The sequence below is a fragment of the Ahaetulla prasina genome, chromosome 10, assembly GCF_028640845.1.
Source record: "Ahaetulla prasina isolate Xishuangbanna chromosome 10, ASM2864084v1, whole genome shotgun sequence".
In the NCBI taxonomy this organism is placed as follows: domain Eukaryota; kingdom Metazoa; phylum Chordata; class Lepidosauria; order Squamata; family Colubridae; genus Ahaetulla; species Ahaetulla prasina.
The window spans coordinates 20,347,046-20,368,126 of record NC_080548.1 but is presented as its reverse complement, the minus strand read 5'-3'; the positions used below and the strand labels follow the sequence as shown (position 1 = coordinate 20,368,126).

The following is a 21,081-nucleotide window of genomic DNA, read 5'->3' as shown; positions in this document are numbered from 1 at the left end:
CACGGACCGGACCATCTTCCATTCTACACACACACACACACACACACACAAACACACACACACTCCACGTGTCAATCCTGCTGAGGCAATGTATGGCCAGTGCCAGCCCACTGCAGCGCGACTTGGCACCGTCTGCAGGTCTGGGGGACGTGACAGAAAGTCATGCGCTAAAAATAACCGAAGGACTCGGCGATAACATTCTGTGCAAACGAATCTATAGTGGTCTTCGGGATGAGGCAATGCCGTTTGCAACCACGGTCTCACCTCCTCTGCATTCTCTTCCCCTCCCACCCACCTCCACCCACCCCCGGTCCCTCACCCCAAATGCTCCATTCTAGGCACGGCTTGCCAGCTTGTAAGCAGCACCTGCTTCTGCTCCCCCAGCCAACGTCGAGTTCATCTGAGGCGAAAGCATTTTTTTTTTTCTTCTTCCCAAAGCTTGACTTGCGCCAAGCTGACAAATCATGCTGGTTTCCTAGGCAACGGGAAGAGGGTGAAGCAGGAACACTAGAAACCTGAAGAAGCATAGAGCATCCTGAGAAGCTGAGAATTTTTTTTTCTTAAGAAAAAAACCCCAAACCCTGTGATTGAGTAAGCCATAGCAGGTTGCTTCAGCCAGCACGCTCAATTATGTTATGAGGGTTGTTTGTACCTCACATGAAGCCCAATCAAGGCAGATTATGGTTTAATCAAACAGATTTTCGCGAGTCAAAAAGAGGGCTGTGAAAATATTTACAGACCCCTCACATCCTGGACATAAACTGTTTCAACTCCTACCCTCAAAACGACGCTATAGAGCACTGCACACCAGAACAACTAGACACAAGAACAGTTTCTTCCCGAAGGCCATCACTTTGCTAAACAAAAAATTCCCTCAACACTGTCAAACTATTGACTAAATTGGCACTACTATTAATCTTCTTATCGTTCCCATCACCCATCTTCTCCCACTTATGACTGTATGACTGTAACTTTGTTGCTTGTATCCTTATGATTTATATTGATATTGTTTCCTGATTGCTTATTTGTACTCTATGACTATCATTAAGTGTTGTACCTTAGAATTCTTGATGAATGTATCTTGTCTTTTTATGTACACTGAGAGCATATGCACCAAGACAAATTCCTTATGTGTCCAATCACACTTGGCCAATAAAAAAATCTATTCTATTCTATTCTATTCTATTCTATTCTATTCTATTCTATTCTATTCTATTCTATTCCTATCTTCTTGGTACCGTTCTTTTCTATACACCCTTCTTCCTAAGCTTAAGAAATCCCATTCAATTTGGGTTCTGTTTATTGATTTGTTTATTGTAAATAGGAACCATTTCAGTCAGGGCCGACTCCAGAAACAATTGCCTCTAGAAGGTTCTAGATGCAGGAAGGCAAGGACTGAGGATATACACCAGGGGCGGGTTCCAAATCCCGTTGCTACCAGTTCGCACGCGTGTGCATGACACTTCTGCGCATGTGCAGAAGCGTCCGGGAAGGTGGGCAGAGCCCGCCGCCACCGCTGCTGCTACCAGTTCGCCTAATCCAGTGCGAACCGGTAGCAACCCACCACTGATATACACCATGCCACCTACTCTGCATCTTCTACGTCAGCAACTTTAAGCCTGGAGGACTTCAACTCCCAGAATACCCCAGCCAGCTTTGTTGGTTGGGCAATTCTGGGAGTTGAAGTCCACCAGGCTTAAAGTTGCGAAGATTGGGGACCCCTGTTCTACGTTATTCTACTGTTTATAGGAAATGTCCAAATATCAGCCTTGAAAGAGTTTGCACTTGAAAAAGGAAGGAACACCATCTCAAGGACATCAGCCTGTCTTTACCTTAAAAACAGACACGTTCATACAGGAAAGTAAAACATGGATACCCACCATTGGGGCCTCATCCAAATCCACATTAGAAGTCCACAAAGGTTGAAACTAGCTAATAAATGCTCGAAAGGTTAAAATCTCAGGAGCATAAAGTTCTGGGCCAGTTGACGTTTTCCAAACAGCCTTCAGGTAGCCACCCCATTCCTTAAACACAACTCAAGTGAATGAAACATGAACATGACTTGAAACAGATGGAACTGGAGCAGGGGAAGAAGGGCAGTGCCGGTTGTACACACCTATACCAATTGGTAAGTGTCATCATGATGTAGAGGGAGGCCAGGAAGAGGCAGATATGGAAAAAGGTGTAGTTGTAAGTCACTCCATCCTCTTCATTGTCATAAGCCCAGTGTACCCCATCTTCAAGGTTAGTGTTTCCACCCCCTAGCATAGCTGGGCTTTCTTCTGTGAGCATCATCTTGTTCACTTGAGTATGGTCCGAGGAACGGATGCTAGAATCAAAACAAATGAGGCTTAGTAGGTTTATCTGCAATCAGTATCACTCTCCCTCCTGCCCATCCTCCATACTCACAATCCATTATTCACTTACCAATGGAGAAACTCTTTGGATCCATTTTTTTAAAGCTTATTTAAAAAATTTTAAAGCATCTTTTAAATCTAGTTTAACCTGCCTTCCATTGAGGACCTGTATACTGCACGAGTCAAAAAGAGGGCTGTGAAAATATCTACAGACCCCTCGCATCCTGGACATAAACTGTTTCAACTCCTACCCTCAAAACGACGCTATAGGGCACTGCACACCAGAACAACTAAACACAAGAACAGTTTTTTCCCAAAATACTAAACAAATAATTCCCTCAACACTGTCAAACTATTCACTAGGTCTGTGTTATTATTACTATTAACCTTCTCATTGTTCCCATCTCCTTCTACTTATGACTGCATGACTGTAACTATGTTGCTTGTATCCTTATGATTTATATTGATATTGTTTCCTGATTGCTTATTTGTACCCTATGACTATCATTAAGTGTTGTACCTTATGATTCTTGACGAATATATCTTGTCTTTTTAAGTGTTGTACCTTAGAATTCTTGATGAACATATCTTTTCTTTTTACGTACACTGAGAGCATATGCACCAAAGACAAATTCCTTGTGTGTCCAATCACAATTGGCCAATAAAAAATTCTATTCTATTCTATTCTATTCCTATTCCTATTCCTATTTATTCCTATTCCTATTCATTTCTATTTCTATTCCTATTCTATTCCAGTTTTATCAAGAGGGTATCATAGGGTAAATGAAGAATTAAAAAAAATCACCTCCAACTTCCTGTTTTGGAAGCAAATCCTTTGGGGCTGGTAGAGATATATGACATTTTGAAAATAGATCGTGGCGGTTCTTTTAAAATTGCTGCCAAAGTCGATCCAACCAGTGACCAAACCTCTATTTACCATAAAGCAAACATACATGAATAAGGATGTGAAAAGTCTCTCAGAATTGAGAACAGAACATTCTGGAGATCTTGGGGATGTTCCATTTCCTTTCTAGACCAGGGGTCTCCAACCTTGGCAACTTTAAGACTTGTGGACTTCAACTCCCAGAGCTCCTCAGCGAGCAAAGCTGGCTGAGGTATTCTGGGAGTTGAAGTCCACAAGTCTTAAAATTGCCAAGGTTGGAGACCCCTGGTCTAGATCATGCCCCTCTAAAAGTGATTGGCTAGTTTCTGGAAGTTAATCCTCCAAATCAGAAGCTTTTTGTTATGTATTAGGGCAGTGATGGCAAACCTTTTTGGTGCTGAGTGCCCAAAACACACATGAATGCGCGTGAATGTGTGTGCGTGTTCGCACCCCAAAATGCAATGGAGCACCCCTGCACATGCCCCGCGCATGCACACACTCCCCGTGCATGCACCCTGACCCCCCCCCTCGCCCATTTTTGGCTTCCAGGTTGGTGCAGGAGGCCTTCCAGGTTCAAAATAGGGAGGGGCACACACACACGTGTGAACCCCCCAAATGCAATGCAATCACCCCACACACATACGCCCTGCTCCCCATGCATGTGCAGCAGAGACCCGAAGACAAGCTGGCCGGCAGGAGACCTGCACGTATGCATGGTGGAGCTGGACTAGGGCGATGGCTGGCATGCCCGCAGAGAAGACTCTTGTGTGCCACCTGTGGCATGTGTGCTATAGGTTCACCATTACGGTACTAGGGATAATCAACCCCAAAACAGGACACTAAATCACCTCTAATAGTGTGCAGGATTTACTTAGACAACCATTCCTGGAATGGCTAGGTCTGGAGGAGATTCCGTGTAGCATGAAGGAGAATCAGAGCACTCCAAGCTTCTGTAGGATGTTCTGTTTCAGGGTCTGTGAATATTATTTATCCCCACAAATAAGACTAATCATCACTTTAATCCTCAAGTCCTGCTCCTGATAATTCCATATCATAATCACCTCAAATTTAATTTGCCTTTGTTTCTCCTTGACAGGTTGACATGTTTAGCCCACCTTTGCTATTTCCAAAGAATGCCTACAGGGACCATGCAAGGTCCACAGGCATTCTTGTCAGTAAAGGCAATGGAAAGGGTTGGCCTTATCTTCCAAAGCACAAGACAAGAAGCAATGGATGGAAAGTTACCAAGGAGAGAAACAACCTAGAACTAAGGAGAAATTTCCTGGCAGTGAGAACAATTAATCCATTGGATGGGTTACGTCCAGAAGTTGTGGGTGCTCCAACACTGGAGGTTTTCAAGAAGAGATTGGACAGCTATTTGTCCAGAATGATATAAGGTCTCCTGCTTGAGCATGGGGTTAGATTAGAAGACCTCCAAGGTCCCTTCCAACTCTTATTTTGTATTTTGAATGTGCAGCATGCCAACTTCCCATTTCATTACGTCTCATTAAATGTATCTAATAACACATGGCAAGCAGATGGGTCATGGAATCTGGCACATCCCTGATATGACAATGTGACTGTCAGTGTAGTATCTGCATATCTGGCACACCCAAGAGAAGGGAGGATGACCATCTACCCTGAGTACAGGAACCATATGGGGAAAGAGCACAAATCCTACCGTGTTTCTCCAAAAATCAGACATCCCCCAAAAATAAGCCCTCTCCCGAAAATAAGCCCTCACTGAAAATAAGCCCTACCCCAAAAATAAGTCCTCCCTGAAAATATTTAAGCACATGCGCAGCAGGTCCCCGCCATTTTCTCTGGTTAGGGTTAGGGAGACAGAGCTGGAAATCAGGTAAGATGGCAAGAGGAGCCCAGTATTGCTCCACATGTCCCAAAATAATAAGACCTCCCCATAAATAAGGCCAAGCGCTTATTTCAGGGTTCAAAAAAATATAAGACAGGATCTTGTTTTTGGAAAACATGGTATATACAGTAGTCTGATTTTGCTCCCTTATCAATAAGCACTTCATGTGATACAGATGCAACAACATTGAAAAACCGAAGGTGCAAGACTGGGGCCAGTTCATCCTGGAGAACGTCAACATCTCCATTGGTGGCTCCAAATCAACACCAAACTAATGGCATATATTCAATTTCTAGGCATGTAAATTTATACATCCGAACTAGACTGTGTTGTTTCTCTGTGTCATATAATATATGTGGGCATGTGGGTATATGCATAATATTTTTATTTATTTATATTTTTGTCATGTTTATATAGTGTATATTAGAGGTGCTGGCCCTTCGAGAGCTGTACGCAATGAAATTTCATTTTAATGTACGCCGATTAGTGTACATTTAAAGTGACAATACAGTTATTCTAAGTCTAATCAATTAAGAGCATTTTATTTATAAATGAAGAGCAATTTGAATCTCATAACCAGCAGAGGGAGTCCTGCAGCTGAAACGGAGATACTCAGCGTACAGAAAACGTCTCAACAAAGCATTGTTGGGACCCCCGAACAATATCGCACTGAGCCACAACGTGATTTGTTTGGTTTTGGCTTAGGATGCAGACGTACTGATTTGCAAACCAGTTGATGGATTAGCACCTTTCTGTAAACCTAATCCATGTTGTCGCATTATAACAACAATGCTTAAGCAAACCAAGGCTTAAATTCGTGCAGGTCAGGAATCTCACCTTATGAAGAGGGTGCAGAAGACAAATATGATTAGGCCTACAATGCTTGGGGCATCCCACCATTGAGTTGCTTGGCCATTCTCAGGCAGAGCTGTTGTGCTGTTCCCTGCCGTTCTTATCAGGAGTGTTGGATTGCAGTGTTTCTCTAGGGGGAAAAGAAAAGAGAAATGATACGCACATTTCATTTCAAGTAAGACCATTGCCTGCTCCTCAAACTCTCCCAGGTTTGCTGATCGGTCAGGTCCTCTTAGAGAGCGAGGTAGAAATGTTCACCCGCCCACAGCACCAGGAAGAAGTTTCTCTCTGTCCAGCATGAATCATGACCCTTTGTGAGGAAGTTTTGTTTCTCCAGAAGAGGGCACTACGCCTGAGTTGGTAGAGAAAACTGACAAAAAAAGTAATGGATGATGTGTAAAAGTCCAAGAATCCAGGGATGTCTCTTAGAGCAGGGGTGTCAAACTCAAGGCCCGGGGGCTGGATCCAGCCCTTGGAGTGCTTAGATCTGGCCCACGGGGCCACCCTGGAAACAGTGAAGGACTGGTTCGTGGTGCCTCTGTCAGTGAAAACAGAGTTTGCGGAGGGCTTCGGGCAGCCCTCCCGAGCTCAGTTTTCACTGGCAGAGCACTCAGGCCACCACAGCAGAGGTGGGTTTCAGCAGGTTCTGGAGAACCGTTAGTGGAAATTTTGAGTAGTTCGGAGAACCGGTAGTAAAAATTCCGACTGGTCCCACCCCCCATCTATTCTCTGCCTCCCGAGTCCCAGCTGATCGGGAGGAAATGTGGATTTTACAGTATCCTTCCCCTGCCAGGCCCACCAAGCCACGCCCGCCAAGCTATGCCACACCCACCAAGCCACACCCACAGAATTTCTCTTGGCTTGATCGTGTACAATGTTGGACATTTCTTTTTAAGAAGCAGGTTCCTTTTTTTTTTTTTTAAAGGCACAAAGCCTTCGAAAAAGAACAAGAATAACACGGCTTACCTGGTACGTTGGCCAAAGCTGACCAGGTGACATACATGGTGTAGAGGGTAATGATGGAGGCTTGGAGAAGGCCAGAATGAGGCTGAGCATCCTGTAGAGAAGCAAAAACGGTTGTTACTAGGAGCAAAAAAAAACAGATTCAGGGCAAACCAGGTACAATAATGGGGGTTCCTTTGCACTATGCTACCATGATCATATTCACTAATTGCTCTAAATCAGGGATGTCAAACTCACGGCTCGTGGACCAGATGCGTCACTTGCTGGCCCTGCCCCCTCCCGGTTTAGCAAAGTCCTGATAGGTCACGTGACGACGACGTGACGACGCGAGTTTGACACCCCTGCTCTAGATATTATTGCTCTAGTTCAGGGGTGTCAAACTCAGTTTCATTAACATAACATAACATAACATCAGAGTTGGAAGGGACCTTGGAGGCCTTCTAGTCCAACCCCCTGCCCAGGCAGGAAACCCTACACCATCTCAGTCAGATGGTTATCCAACATTTTCTTAAAAATTTCCAGTGTTGGAGCATTCACAACTTCTGAAGGCAAGTCGTTCCACTTATTAATTGTTCTAACTGTCAGGAAATTTCTCCTTAGTTCTAAGTTGCTTCTTTCTTTGATCAGTTTCCACCCATTGCTTCTTGTTTTACCCTCAGGTGCTTTGGAGTACAGCCCAACTCCCTCTTCTTTGTGGCAGCCCCTGAGATATTGGAACACAGCTATCATGTCTCCCCTAGTCCTTCTTTTTGTTAAACTAGACATACCCAGTTCCTGCAACCGTTCTTCATATGTTTTATCCTCCAGTCCCCTAATCATCTTTGTTGCTCTTCTCTGCACTCTTTCTAGAGTCTCAACATCTTTTTACATCGTGGCAACCAAAACTGGATGCAATATTCCAAGTGTGGCCTTACCAAGGCATTATAAAGTGGTGCTAACACTTCATTGAGAGCTGCATCAGGGTTGTGTCTGACTTTGGGAGGGTCAGGGGGCGTGGCCAGGGTGGGCGTGGCCAGCTTGACATCACTCGTGTCAGAGGTGCCTGAGCGCTCTGCCAGAGAAAACGGGCTCCCAAGCTCCGTTTTCAGCTGCGATGGCCTCCCACAACCCTTTGCCAGTGAAAATGGAGCTCAGAAGGGCCACCCACGGCCCTCCCAAGCTCCGTTTTCACTGGCAGAGGCACCTCAGGCCGGTCCTTTGCTATTTCCAGGGCAGCACCACAGGCCAAATCTAAGCACCACAGGCCTTGAGTTTCACACCCCTGCTCTAGTTGCTGGCGAATAACAATCAGAAGGATCCCCACCTACATGGAAAGAAGCTCAATGTTGTGATGCCCTTTCCTATGGAACAGCCTCCTCTCTGTTGCAAGGATGGCATTCCATTCTCAGGCTTTTCCTTAAGCTGACAAAACTGGTTTTTAGAAGGCCCTCGGTAGCTACGAAGGAGCTCCCAGGTCCTAAATCTGCCGTATTATTTTAATGATAAAACAATGACAATAAATAATACACATTACATTGTCTACCCTCACTCTACCTAAGATGAAGGTGATGGGGAAAGATATAAATAAATGGGTTCGCAATACACCCTGAGCACAATTACTTCCGGGGTGGGCTTCAAAAATTTTAGCAAGGGGTTCTCTGCCCATTGCTGGGTGGGCGTGGCCATGGCGGGCGTGGCCTAGTCGGCCTCCTGCACCACAGTGGTGGCGTTTTTGCTCTGCCTGGGCTCCAAAGGCTTTAAAAATTCCAGATCTTCCGGTAGGCCCATTTTTCGCCCTCCCTGAACCTCCACGCACGCCCTACACTTACCTGCATCCAAAACTGGCCACGTGGGGATTCCTGGGGGGGGGTGCGGCGTGGGCAGGGCCAGCCAGGAGTGGGATTTGGGGGTTCTCTGAACTGCACAGAACCTTAGCTAGAGGTTCTCTCGAACCCTTGAGAACCCCCAGAAGCCCCACCCCTGAAGTACTTACCTGGACCTTGGGCAGTACAGAAACCACAGAGACCACAATGCAGAAGATGAGATTGAGGCTGATGAAGATCTTGCTTTCGGTACAGCCATCTGATTTGGTGTAATAGACGTAGAGTAGCACAATGGCAGCAATGGAGACAGCGTAGAACAGAAAGGTGAAGAAAAACAGAGCTATGGAAGAGGAAGAGGGAAAGGCCCATCAGATTCAAGAATGTAGAATTTATGAGGTATTTGCTTCAACACGCTGAAGATTTGCCTGATACACCCCTTAGCTCAAAATTGCCAGATTACGCCCTCATATTAGTCGTTTATTTGCTTTGAGTTAGTTTACTATAGTTTACTTTATGCTTTTAGCTTCATGGATTGCATGAATGCCACCATCATGGTTTGTACATCTGAATTCAGGCTCAGTAAGGGGTTTACAACCAAAGCCCCAGCTCCAGGTGGCCCATTCAAACCTTGGATGTGGAGGCCCTACCAAAATTGCCTGTAATATTTAATGAGGTAGAAGGGATAAGGTGACTGAATACAAGGAAAGCAGCCAGATTAATAGCATTAGATTAAATGAGCCATGGTGGCGCAGTGGTTAGAATGCAGTACTGCGGGCTACTTCTGCTGATTGCCGGCTGCCAGCAATTTGGCAGTTCGAATCTCACTGGCTGAAGGCTGACTCAGCCTTCCATCCTTCCGAGGACAGTAAAATGAGGACCCAGATTGTTGGGGGCCATAGGCTGACTCTGTAAACTGCTTAAAGAGGGCTGTAAAAGCACTGTGAAGTGGTATATATGTCTAAGTGCTTATTAATATTAAATCAGTGCTTTTACACGATATTGTTTAGTAATATGGAAAGATGTAGAGTTTGTTCTAGTCTTAGCTGCATCTACTGTGTTTCCCCAAAAATAAAACCCAACCAGAAAATAAGCCCTAGCATACTTTTTCAGGATGCTCGTAATATAAGCCATACCCTTAAAATAAGCCCGAGGTAAGATTGTCAGCCAGACTGGTGTATTTGGTGTATTTTCCCCAAAAATAAGACCTAACTGGAAAATAAGCCCCAACACGTCTTTTGGAACAAAAATTAATATAAAACCAGGGATTATTTTCAGGGAAACACAGTAGTACACATGTAGCATTTCATGCTAACAGTAAGGACATTATATTTCACTTATTGGGCACTTGGGATAAAATGACACAAGTGCAACAATATCCTATGACCTTAGTTTTACCCTAAACATGACCCTGCTATTCTGTGTTAGCCAACGTTAATGGGGAAGCCAGGTTCACTTAATTTAGATTGACTAACTTAACTACAGGGATGCATTTAACGATTGTGGCAAGGAAGGTCATAAAATGGGACAGAACTCAACAAACGTCTCACTTAGGAACAGAAATTTTGGGTTCAATTGTGGTCACAAGTCGAGGACTATGTGTATTAGCTGAGTATTTGAGGAACATCAATGGTGGGTTTCAAACTTTTTTACTACCGGTTCTGTGGGTGTGGCTTGGTGGGCATGGTTTGGTGGGCGTGGCAGGGGAAGGATACTGCAAAATCTCCATTCTCTCCCCAATCCAGGGGAAGGTTACTGCAAAATCCCCATTTTCTCCCGATCAGCTGGGACTCGGGAGGCAGAGAATAGATGGGGGCGGGGCCAATCAGAATTTTTACTACCGGTTCTCCAAACTACTCAAAATTTCCGCTACCGGTTCTCCAGAACTGGTCAGAACCTGCTGAAACCCACCTCTGCACCAGTCCCATCAGATCTGGAGCATCTTGATGGGGAAAGAGATTCATTCTTTCATCCATCCATCCATACTTGGAGCACCAAATTCCAATCCCAAATGAACAGGTGTGTTTCATACAGACCTGCATACCAGGACTTGCTGTTGCCTTCATCCGCATTGCGCAGCCAAATTTGACTCCAGGAATGAGCAAAATCAATCAAGAGGATGAGCTGAATGAGGACAAAGAGGAAGGAACCAACCACGCCAAAGTAGAACCAGACTTCATTGGGGAGAAAACACACAAGAGACGCAAGATAGTCAACTCTCAACTTTCTTTCACGCTACCATCCATGAATGAGACAACAAAGCCCAGGAGGAAATTTAAATACAGTATATCACAGAGGCCTGGAGGATGTGTTAGCTTTAAAAACAGTTTGGAAGCAATGTGTCAGCCTTAAATGGATTACGATTTTTCTCAGCCTTAATTTCTCCCTGTTCCCAAATTTGGCATACATTAGGCCTGCACAACACATGGGCCAACAAGTAGCCTTATCTGCCTCAGAGGTTCTATATTTTTGTAGGCAGACTATCCAAGAATTAGTCCTCACATTAGCTCACCTCCCTGGAAGTGGCTACTAAATTGATGGCAGACTTCACCTTTCTCCGCCTTGCTCTCTGCTCTCCACCCACCCATCCTTTTTGTTATCAGATTGATGTATTACTCTCTCTGGACTCCTTTGTCATTGTTTATTTCATTGTTCTATTATTTTACTTCTGTTCTGTTTGCATTCCTTTCCTTTTCTTCCTTTTTTATTATTGTAAGCTGCCTAGAGTGGCCCCACAGTGAGACAGGCATTAAATAAATTTAACAAAATAAAAATAAATTAAAACGCTGATAACTTTGTCCCTTTTCTTAAAATCCAAAGCTAACCTTAAGCACCATCACTAAGTGTTGTATCTTATGATTCTTGATGAACTTTTTTTTTTATGTACTCTGAGAGCCTATGCACCAACGACAAATTTCTTGTGTGTCCAATCACACTTGGCTATTATTGTATTATATTGTATTTTGTCTTGTCTTGTATTTTGTCTTGTATTATTTTGTATTTTGTCTTGTCTTGTATTTTGTCTTGTATTATTTTGTATTTTGTCGTTTTGTATTTTGTATTCTATATTGTATTGTATTTTGTATTGTGTATTTTATTATATAGTGTATTGTATTGTATTGTGTAGTGTATTATAGTGTGCAATGTGTATTGTGTATTGTGTTGTTTGTTGTGTATTGTATTGTATTTTGTATTGTTCTATTCTATTCTATTCTCTAATCTATTCTTATTCTATTCTAAATTCATTCTTCTATTCTTCTATTCTATTCTATTCTATTCTATTCTATATTCATTCCTCTGTTCTGTTCTATTCTATTCTATTCTATTCTATTCTATTCTAAATTCACTCCTCTATTCTATTCTATTCTATTCTATTCTATTCTATTCTATTCTATTCTAAATTCATTCCTCTATTCTATTCTATTCTATTCTATTCTATTCTATTCTATTCTATTTCTATTTCTATTCTATTCTTCAGCCCTGAGACACTCCCTTTAATTAAAGCAATGGCTGCATCCACATGAACAAAATTTTGCATCACAGATTCATTTTAATACATGGAAAGGATTTCTTTTACCAGATGTGAATGTTCCATCTGGAATATAGAAGGCACCCACGGTTATTCCAATCAGCATCAGGAGCTTGAAGAACCAAAACCTGCAGTTGGCAACAAGAAATTTCTCTTTAGAGTTGTAGAAGAGGTAATTCAACTACAGTTAAAGGTATCCCGCACCAGCAATCATGTCCTGTAGGACACAAAACTATCGCTGGCTTTGTGATTTGACCAGGTTCTCAGCATCCTTTGTCCTCCCTAATATTCCCTATTTATTTTTCACGTTCCAGCAATGAACGGCATCTACCCTCCAACCCCAAATAAATATTATTAGATTTTTTTGGGGGGGAGCGATTGCATGTTAGGTGGGCAAAGACTAATCTATTCTCCAGCATTTTTATAGCTGTCCTTTCATTCTGCCAAACTGTGGGGGGGGGGGAAATAAACCAGGAAGTGCCAGAAATGACCACAAAAGCAATCCTTGTTTTGCAGACATTCTAACAGTATCATTTTCCTGAAGGACTAATTATGACTTTGTGATAAGTTAATCATTACTTCAGGTTCAGACCATGGGGATGAACTGAGTCAAGTGAAGCTAACCTACAACAACCTACATTACGGACAGTCCTTGACTTATGACCACAACTGAGCCCAAAATTTCTGTTGCTGAGTGAGACATTTGTTAAGGGAGTTCTCCCCAATTTGTGACCTTTCTTGCCACAGTTGTTAAGTAAATCACAGCAGCTGTTAAGTCCGTAAACACAGTTGTTAAGTGAATCTGGCTTCCCCATTGACTTTGCTTCTCAGAAGATCACAAAAGGTCAGTTGACAAGGATCCGAATATTGATTACTGTATTTTTTGAAGTATAAGACGCACCTTTTTCCCCCAAAAAAGAGGGTGAAAATGTGGGTGTGTCTTATACTCTGAATGTAGCCCCACCCAGCTTCTCAAATGGAGGCTTCAGAGGCTGAAAAAAGCATCAGAAAAGAAGCTTCAGAAAAGAAGCCCCCAAACAGAGCTTCAGAAAAAAAGCCTCCAAACAGAGCTTCAGAAAAAAAGCCTCCAAACAGAGCTTCAGAAAAAAAGCCTCCAAACAGAGCTTCAGAAAAAAAGCCTCCAAACAGAGCTTCAGGAAAAAAAAACCTCAAACAGAGCTTCAGAGGCTTTTTTTCTGAAGCTGTTTCAGAGGCTTTCAGAGGCAGAAAGTTTTTTCTGAAACAGAGTTCCAGAAGTTTCAGAGGCAGAAAAAAAAGCCAAAAAAAAGCAAGGCACAGAGCTCACAACCAAGGAACCTATTGCTAAAATTCACCTCTGGGAACAGCTGATTGGGGGTATTCCAGGAGGCCAATCCACCTGCCAATCAGCTTTTTTCTTATTTTCCTCCCAAAAACTAAGGTGCATCTTATACTCCAGTGCGTCTTATACTCCTAAAAATACGGTATGTGCTCGTGGGGATGCTGCAACGGTCACAAGTGTGAAAAATGGTTATAAGTCACTTTTTTCAGTGCCTTTGTAACTTCAAAGGGTCATTAAACAAATGGTTGTAAATCAACCTGTAGTTCAGATTCCATGACATACCTGACTATATTTAAGATCAGCTGTAAGAAAACATGGCTAAAGACTTTGCCAAGGAACAGGTTCAATTCAGAAACTAAGCTGAACTATAGTATGGGTTAGTATACTTTTTATTTATTTATTTATTTATAATTACATTTCTATCCTGCACCATCTCCCGAAGGACTCAGGGCGGTTTACAGCCAATATTAAAAATACACACATCAATACAATATAAATATGATAAATAACAATATTAAAAACAATTAAAAACAAATATTTACTGGCCGAATCATTAAAACGGTCAGAAACCGATTAAAACCCATTAAAATTTTGCTAAAATATGTCTTAGGCTAGTCCCACTCGGTGAAATAATAAAGTCTTCAGTTCACGTTTGAAGGCCCGGAGGTCGGGGAGTTGGCGTAACTCCGGAGGTAGCTCGTTCCATAGGGCTGGTGCCGCCACAGAGAAGGCCCTCCCCCTGGGGGCCGCCAACCTACATTGTTTGGTCGACGGCACTCTGAGGAGGCCCACTCTGTGGGAGCGCACAGGTCGTTGGGAGGCAATCGGTGGCAGAAGCCGGTCTCGCAAATACCCCGGTCCTAAGCCATGCTAGCTAGCCATGCTAGCTAACTAACTATAGCATTCTAAACTAGTATAGCATTCTAAACTAGTTAGCTAGCCAGCTAACTATAGCATTCTAAACTAGTATTCTAAACCAGGTCAGTGATGGAGCAAGGTTACTTTTATTTTAAGAGAGGATTTATTTATAAAGCTTGCATGGTCCTGTCTCAGGGAAGGCATGAAGATATTTAATACCCCCTTCCTACAAGCCTTGGACTCTAGATTCACCTCAGAGCCTTTACGTCAACAAACAGTGATGTAAAATATGGAAACTAATGGGGAGAAACTGGATTTCAACAAGTCATTGGAACACTTTAAAAAAATCAAGGAGAAATAAACTGTTAGAAGCGCCTTTCAATCCTGAATTCCAATGGGTGTATGTGTGTGTGTGAAGGCTTTAAAATAAATATTAGTCCATTGATCCTATTGTTTTTCAAGGGCAGTTTATTTTGCCCTGCTTAGGGTTTTTAATTGAATTTGACAATACACAATAAAAATTGACCCAATTGTCTGTACAGGCAAGGTCAGTTTCAACGTTTTCATCTATTCCTTAGATCTCTCGTTTTTTGTTTTGACTGGAATTCTGCCAGAGATTATCTTGGCAACATCTAGAAGGGAACTATACTTCATAAAAGTTTGGTTTTAAATATATATACATATATATGAGAAGCTTGGAAGGAACAGATCGATGGGGAAAGAGGGCATGCAAGAAAGAAGCCAGGAATTAAAAAACAACAACCAATGTTTTAGATCCTGAGGTGAAACATGTTTGTGTTTACACACACGACGATCCTATCGAGTTCAGCTTAATGTCCTGGGATGGAAGCTATGGAAAAAACTAGCTTTGAAATTATGCCGGAGATGGGGAAAAAAGGAAGGGGAAAAAGGCCTTAAATCAGTCAAAATCAATATTTGGTTCTGCAGCTTCATTTGCCTTTAGTCACAGATGCACAAACACACCAAGTGAAACTGCAAGTTGAATCAAAGGAAGCATTAACTCCCAGATTCCCTGAATCTAGTTTTTGCTGCTCTGGGACAGGATAAAACACGAGCATGAATAGCAGCAGCTGAATGAAAGGCCTCACCCATTCTGTATTGAAGCTCGGGGATCCTTGCTACTCCTGACACACAGCATCAGCAAGGCAAAGAAGAAGAAGAACGAAGCTGTGGCAAAACACATGCGGTATACCGATTTGAGTCCCAGGAAGGCCTTACAGTCAACCTTGATGCCGACAGGCGAACTGCTTCCTTCGCAGAATCCAGGAAGCTAGTCAAAGGAAAAAGACAGCTTTAGAAAAGCCCGAATCTTTAATGCAACAATTACTGATTATTTCCCTGCCTGTTTCTCAGCATTATTTTTCAATTTCAAAGGGAAAAAAAACTACTGATACAATAATTTCCAAACAACAACATTATTTTATTTATTTATCTTATTAATCAAATTTTTATACCGCCCTTCTCCCGAAGGACTCAGGGCGGTTTACAGCCAGATAAAAACACCAAACAAAATAAATACAGAATAAAATACAAGCTAAAAAACTGATTCAATTTGGCCCATATTAAAATATCAATAAAATATCAATAAAACCCACTCGAATTAAAACCAAATAAAAACTAAAACCCTATGCCAGCCCTGCACGGATGAACAAATATGTCTTCATTATAATGTTGGTGAAATTCCCCACATTGTGTATGGACCATACAATGGCATGTTTGGAAAGAGATTCACATTCTAAACAGCCACTCACTCCTCAATTTAAGAGAAAATTAAAGTTAATCAAATTAAGAGGAGAACCTCTTTACCCATTCATATAAGCAGATATTGAGAAAAACCTCCATCTTATGAATCTATGAGCTAAACTGAATTCCAAAGAAGGAAAACAATCCAGTTGCTGAAATTTTTGTAACCTCATTTTCTCTCCCTTTTATTTTTCTTCTTTTTTATGAAGAAAAAGATAACCTTTTTTTTTCTTTTACTATAACCCCTTTTAACAGGATGGAGTTGGGGCAACTGAATGGAATTGAGCATTTACCGGCCAGATGCCCTTCCTGATGCCTATGTGGAGTTCACAGCAGATAGTTTCTCTTTGCGCCCCTAACAATGACTATAATTGCTAAAATTACTTGTTAGCGTTCGAAGTAATAGACCCATAGCAAGCAAAACTCCGAGGCAGGTGTATTCCTCAAAGAACAGCTTTATTGGATATATCATATTGGCACAGATCTGGTGAAAACCGACTCTGAAGGTTCCCGCGGTTTTCACCTAATTAAAAGTAAAAAGTTTTTCACTTTCTCAAAATGATCAGTCACACGGTCCAATCACGGCTCTGTCTGGTTGCCTGGTGACATCACTCCTCCTTCCTCTGACCAGGTATGAGAATGTCCTTGGTTCTCAGAGAAAGTATTTTATTTTGGCTACAAAGTCTCAACTATCTCAAATCCCCCTTCCCTTATCCCTCAGCTCCAGTGTGGCAACACAGTGTGGCTCCAAGATGGCTTTGGTCAGGTCGGCTTCAGGGTTGACATTACTTATAGTACTATCAGCTCACTTGAGATTCTGACGCACCTTTGGCCTCATTTCAAAGCCCAGGGAGAAGGGGGAAGCACCTCACCAGTGTATTACTCACAGTGGTGGGATTCAGCCAGTTTGGACCAGTTCAAGCAAACCAGTTGGTTAAATTGCTGTCTGGCCTCTCCCCTCCCCGCCCCTTCCAGGAGTTCCCATGTGCCCCATTTTGGCTCCTAGGTAAGTGCAGGGAGGTCTACTAGGCCCAAAATGGCCCCCACACAGCCCATTTTTGCTCCCAAGGGGGTGCAGAAGGCTGACTTGGTCATTAGGGCAGAGAACCGGTTGTTAAATTATTTGAATCCCACCGCTGGTTACTTACTTTGTGCAGCTTTTCTTCCACTCCTGGAATTATCATTATGATGGACACTAATGTCCCCAGGAAGAGAAACAAGGTGAAGCTGAGGCGTGTTACAGTCGAATTCTTGGTAGAGGGACAACAGCCACACAATAGACAAGAAGCTGAACCACAAAGACATGATGCCTGTCGAGAGGAAAAAGCAACAGCCGTGTGAGAAGACAAATAATATTTTTTTCTTTACTATAACCCCTTTTAACAGGATGGAGTTGGGGCAACTGAATGGAATTGAGCATTTACCGGCCAGATGCCCTTCCTGATGCCTATGTGGAGTTCACAGCAGATAGTTTCTCTTTGCGCCCCTAACAATGACTATAATTGCTAAAATTACTTGTTAGCGTTCGAAGTAATAGACCCATAGCAAGCAAAACTCCGAGGCAGGTGTATTCCTCAAAGAACAGCTTTATTGGATATATCATATTGGCACAGATCTGGTGAAAACCGACTCTGAAGGTTCCCGCGGTTTTCACCTAATTAAAAGTAAAAAGTTTTTCACTTTCTCAAAATGATCAGTCACACGGTCCAATCACGGCTCTGTCTGGTTGCCTGGTGACATCACTCCTCCTTCCTCTGACCAGGTATGAGAATGTCCTTGGTTCTCAGAGAAAGTATTTTATTTTGCTTCTTGCCCATATTCAATCTTTATCCATTGAATAAAATTGCCCCATATGTTCATGAAAAATAAATAACTTTGAAAAGGGACTCCACATGGAAATTGTCAGTGTTACATAGTTTTGTTTCTTAAACGTTTTAAAGTAAACTTTTTAAATGTTCCAAATTTTTTTAAAAAGCCAGATATGTGTTCATGAAAAATAAATAACTTTGAAAAGGGTCTCCACATGGAAATTGTCAGTGTTACATAGTTTTTGTTTCTAGGATATTTTGTTATCCAAGAAACAAAAACTAAGTAACTGTGGAGTCCCTTTTCAAAATTATTTATTTTTCATGACCACATATCTGTTGTTGTTTTTAAAAACAAACTAACAAACTACCCAAAACTACCGTTAAGGAATAAATGTTATTATAAATAAAAATGCCTAGAATATAATTTAGAAACAAAAACTAAGTAACTGTGGAGTCCTTTCAAAATTATTTATTTTTCATGACCACATATCTGTTGTTATTTTTAAACAAGTGGTACATCATTCAATCAGTGTGTCATCTGAATGCAAAATTTTGTGTCATCATAGTCAACGTTTACCACCATTTTCTTGATACCACATCTCTGACATAAATACAATCGAACGCGTCCAGAAATATTTTACTAGAAGAGTTCTTCGCTCCTCCAAAAACAACAAAATACCTTATGCCACCAGGCTTGAAATCCTGGGATTAGAAAATTTACAATTTATAACACACAAAATCATCCTTCCTATAAAAGACTACTTCAGCTTCAATCGCAATATTACAAGAGCAAAAAATAGATTCAAGCTTAATGTCAACCGCTTCAAACTCGATTGCAGAAAATATGACTTCTGTAACAGAGTTGTTAATGCTTGGAACTCATTACCTGACTCCATAGTCTCTACTCAAAATCCCAAAATCTTCAACCAAAAACTGTCTACTATTGACCTCACCCCATTCCTAAGAGGACTATAAGGGGCGTGCATAAGAGCACAAAAGTGCCTACCGTTCCTGTCCTATTGTTCCCTTCATTATATCAAATTAATATAGCTGATGCATATTTTTTTACATATATATATATATATATATATATATATATATATATATATATATATATATATATATATATATTCTTCATGATATGTTGTTTTATTTATGACAATGTTTGTGTATACTGTTGTGACAAAATGAAATAAAAAAAGTTTTTTTTTATTTTTAAACAAGTGGTACATCATTCAATCAGTGTGTCATCTGAATGCAAAATTTTGTGTCATCATAGTCAACGTTTACCACCATTTTCTTGATACCTATACATCTCTGCTTTTACATTTTAATATGGTTTGTTACAACTTATTCTTTCTTAATTTCTTAAATTTTATTTTGCTTCTTGCCCATATTCAATCTTTATCCATTGAATAAAATTGCCCCCATATGTTCATGGTTTCATCAGTGAAAATGAATTTTAAACTTTATGACGACCGTACATTTTCTTTACTAGAACTTTTCATTTTTACTATGTACATTTTCATTCCCCACCCCCCTTGTATGTGGTCGTTCGTTTTGTTTCTTAAACGTTTTAAAGTAAACTTTTTAAATGTTCCAAAATTTTTTAAAAAGCCAGATATGTGTTCATGAAAAATAAATAACTTTGAAAAGGGACTCCACATGGAAATTGTCAGTGTTACATAGTTTTTGTTTCTAGGATAATTTGTTATCCTAGAAACAAAAACTAAGTAACTGTGGAGTCCCTTTTCAAAATTATTTATTTTTCATGACCACATATCTGTTGTTGTTTTTAAAAACAAACTAACAAACTACCCAAAACTACCGTTAAGGAATAAATGTTATTATAAATAAAAATGCCTAGAATATAATTTAGAAACAAAAATCTATTCTCTTTTCCAGTTGGTGATAATGTCCCCATGGAGCTAAGGGAAAAATCAAGGGGGAAAGTCCAGTTAAGCAAGTTTCTGGAATGGTCTTTGCGTGACTCATCCTTCAACATCTTGATGCATCTTGATCCTATCTGCTCTTCGTGAGATTACGAGTGTGTAGACTTGTTTTGGATACCACTTTAAACCACACAAATAATCCTTGGCTTATGACCACAGCTAGGCCCAGAACTTCTGTTGCTAAGCGATGTGATTATTTAATCCAACTTTTACCATCTTTTTCTCTGTGGTCATTAAACAAATTAAATATTAAACAGCTTCGCTGCTCGATTTTGCTTGTTGGAATCCCCCTGGGAAGGTCACAAATGATTATCAAATGATCCCGGGGCTCCGCAATAGTCACAAATACAAGCCGCTTGCCAGGTGCCCGAATTATGATCATGTGATCATGGGAATGCCGGGATGATAACAAGTGCAAAAATTGGTTGTAAGCTAATTTTTTACCCAATACCATCGTAATTTTAGTCATTAAGTGGATTGTCAGACACAAGTAACTCAAACCACCAAAATCATTCCATGAATAGACGCAAGTATTATTGCTTTATTGCTGGTCACCTGTATTACAAGAATGTCGCCAGGTGGCCTATCTTCCCTTGGGAAATAGCAGATGGAGACTTAAAAGTTTGACCTCAGACATTTCCCTCTCCCAAACCGAATCCAAGCTAGAATGTCTTTTTATTTCCCGTAGAAAGGCCCTCTCTCCTTCAGCCCATTATTCCAACACACAATTAAATCATTAAGTCGATGACTACTTGCCTTTTAACTTATGTTGGAGAGAGACTGGCTGAGTCAAGGTGTGGAGTCAAGCGGGGTATTAGTCTGGAATCTTTACGTAAGCATCAAAAGGCAAAATCCAACCCCCGCTTGAATGCAGTTGGACCTTATCTAGCCTGACCCAGGTGCAAACCATCTGCCTATGAAACATCCGGTAAAATAGGCAGGAGCAATAAAGTAGCCAACTGAGCTTTTCTTATGCAGAACTGGTTGTTCCTGCCTTACTGAATAAACCACTGAATGGGCTAACAATGATTCTAAGAACAGCCAGTGGTTCATAAACTGCAATGGTGAGTCTGACTTAGTGTATTATGCTAAAACCAAAGCAACCTACATTGCTTTGCACAAGGC

The 21,081-nt window shown here is 41.4% G+C and overlaps 1 protein-coding gene across 1 annotated transcript in view; it reads right to left on the bottom strand.

The window, feature by feature from the left end:
- SERINC2 (serine incorporator 2) overlaps positions 1–21,081 on the bottom strand; it is a 35,367-nt gene that overhangs the window by 7,250 nt on the left and 7,036 nt on the right. Inside the window, exons 2-9 of the mRNA XM_058195917.1 lie at positions 17,345–17,506; positions 15,542–15,723; positions 12,302–12,381; positions 10,761–10,898; positions 8,898–9,067; positions 6,929–7,019; positions 5,948–6,092; positions 2,117–2,329 (exon numbers count right to left, since the gene is read on the bottom strand). Of these exons, the coding sequence (XP_058051900.1) occupies positions 2,117–2,329; positions 5,948–6,092; positions 6,929–7,019; positions 8,898–9,067; positions 10,761–10,898; positions 12,302–12,381; positions 15,542–15,723; positions 17,345–17,506 (1,181 nt within the window). The remainder of the gene's footprint in view (positions 1–2,116; positions 2,330–5,947; positions 6,093–6,928; positions 7,020–8,897; positions 9,068–10,760; positions 10,899–12,301; positions 12,382–15,541; positions 15,724–17,344; positions 17,507–21,081) is intronic.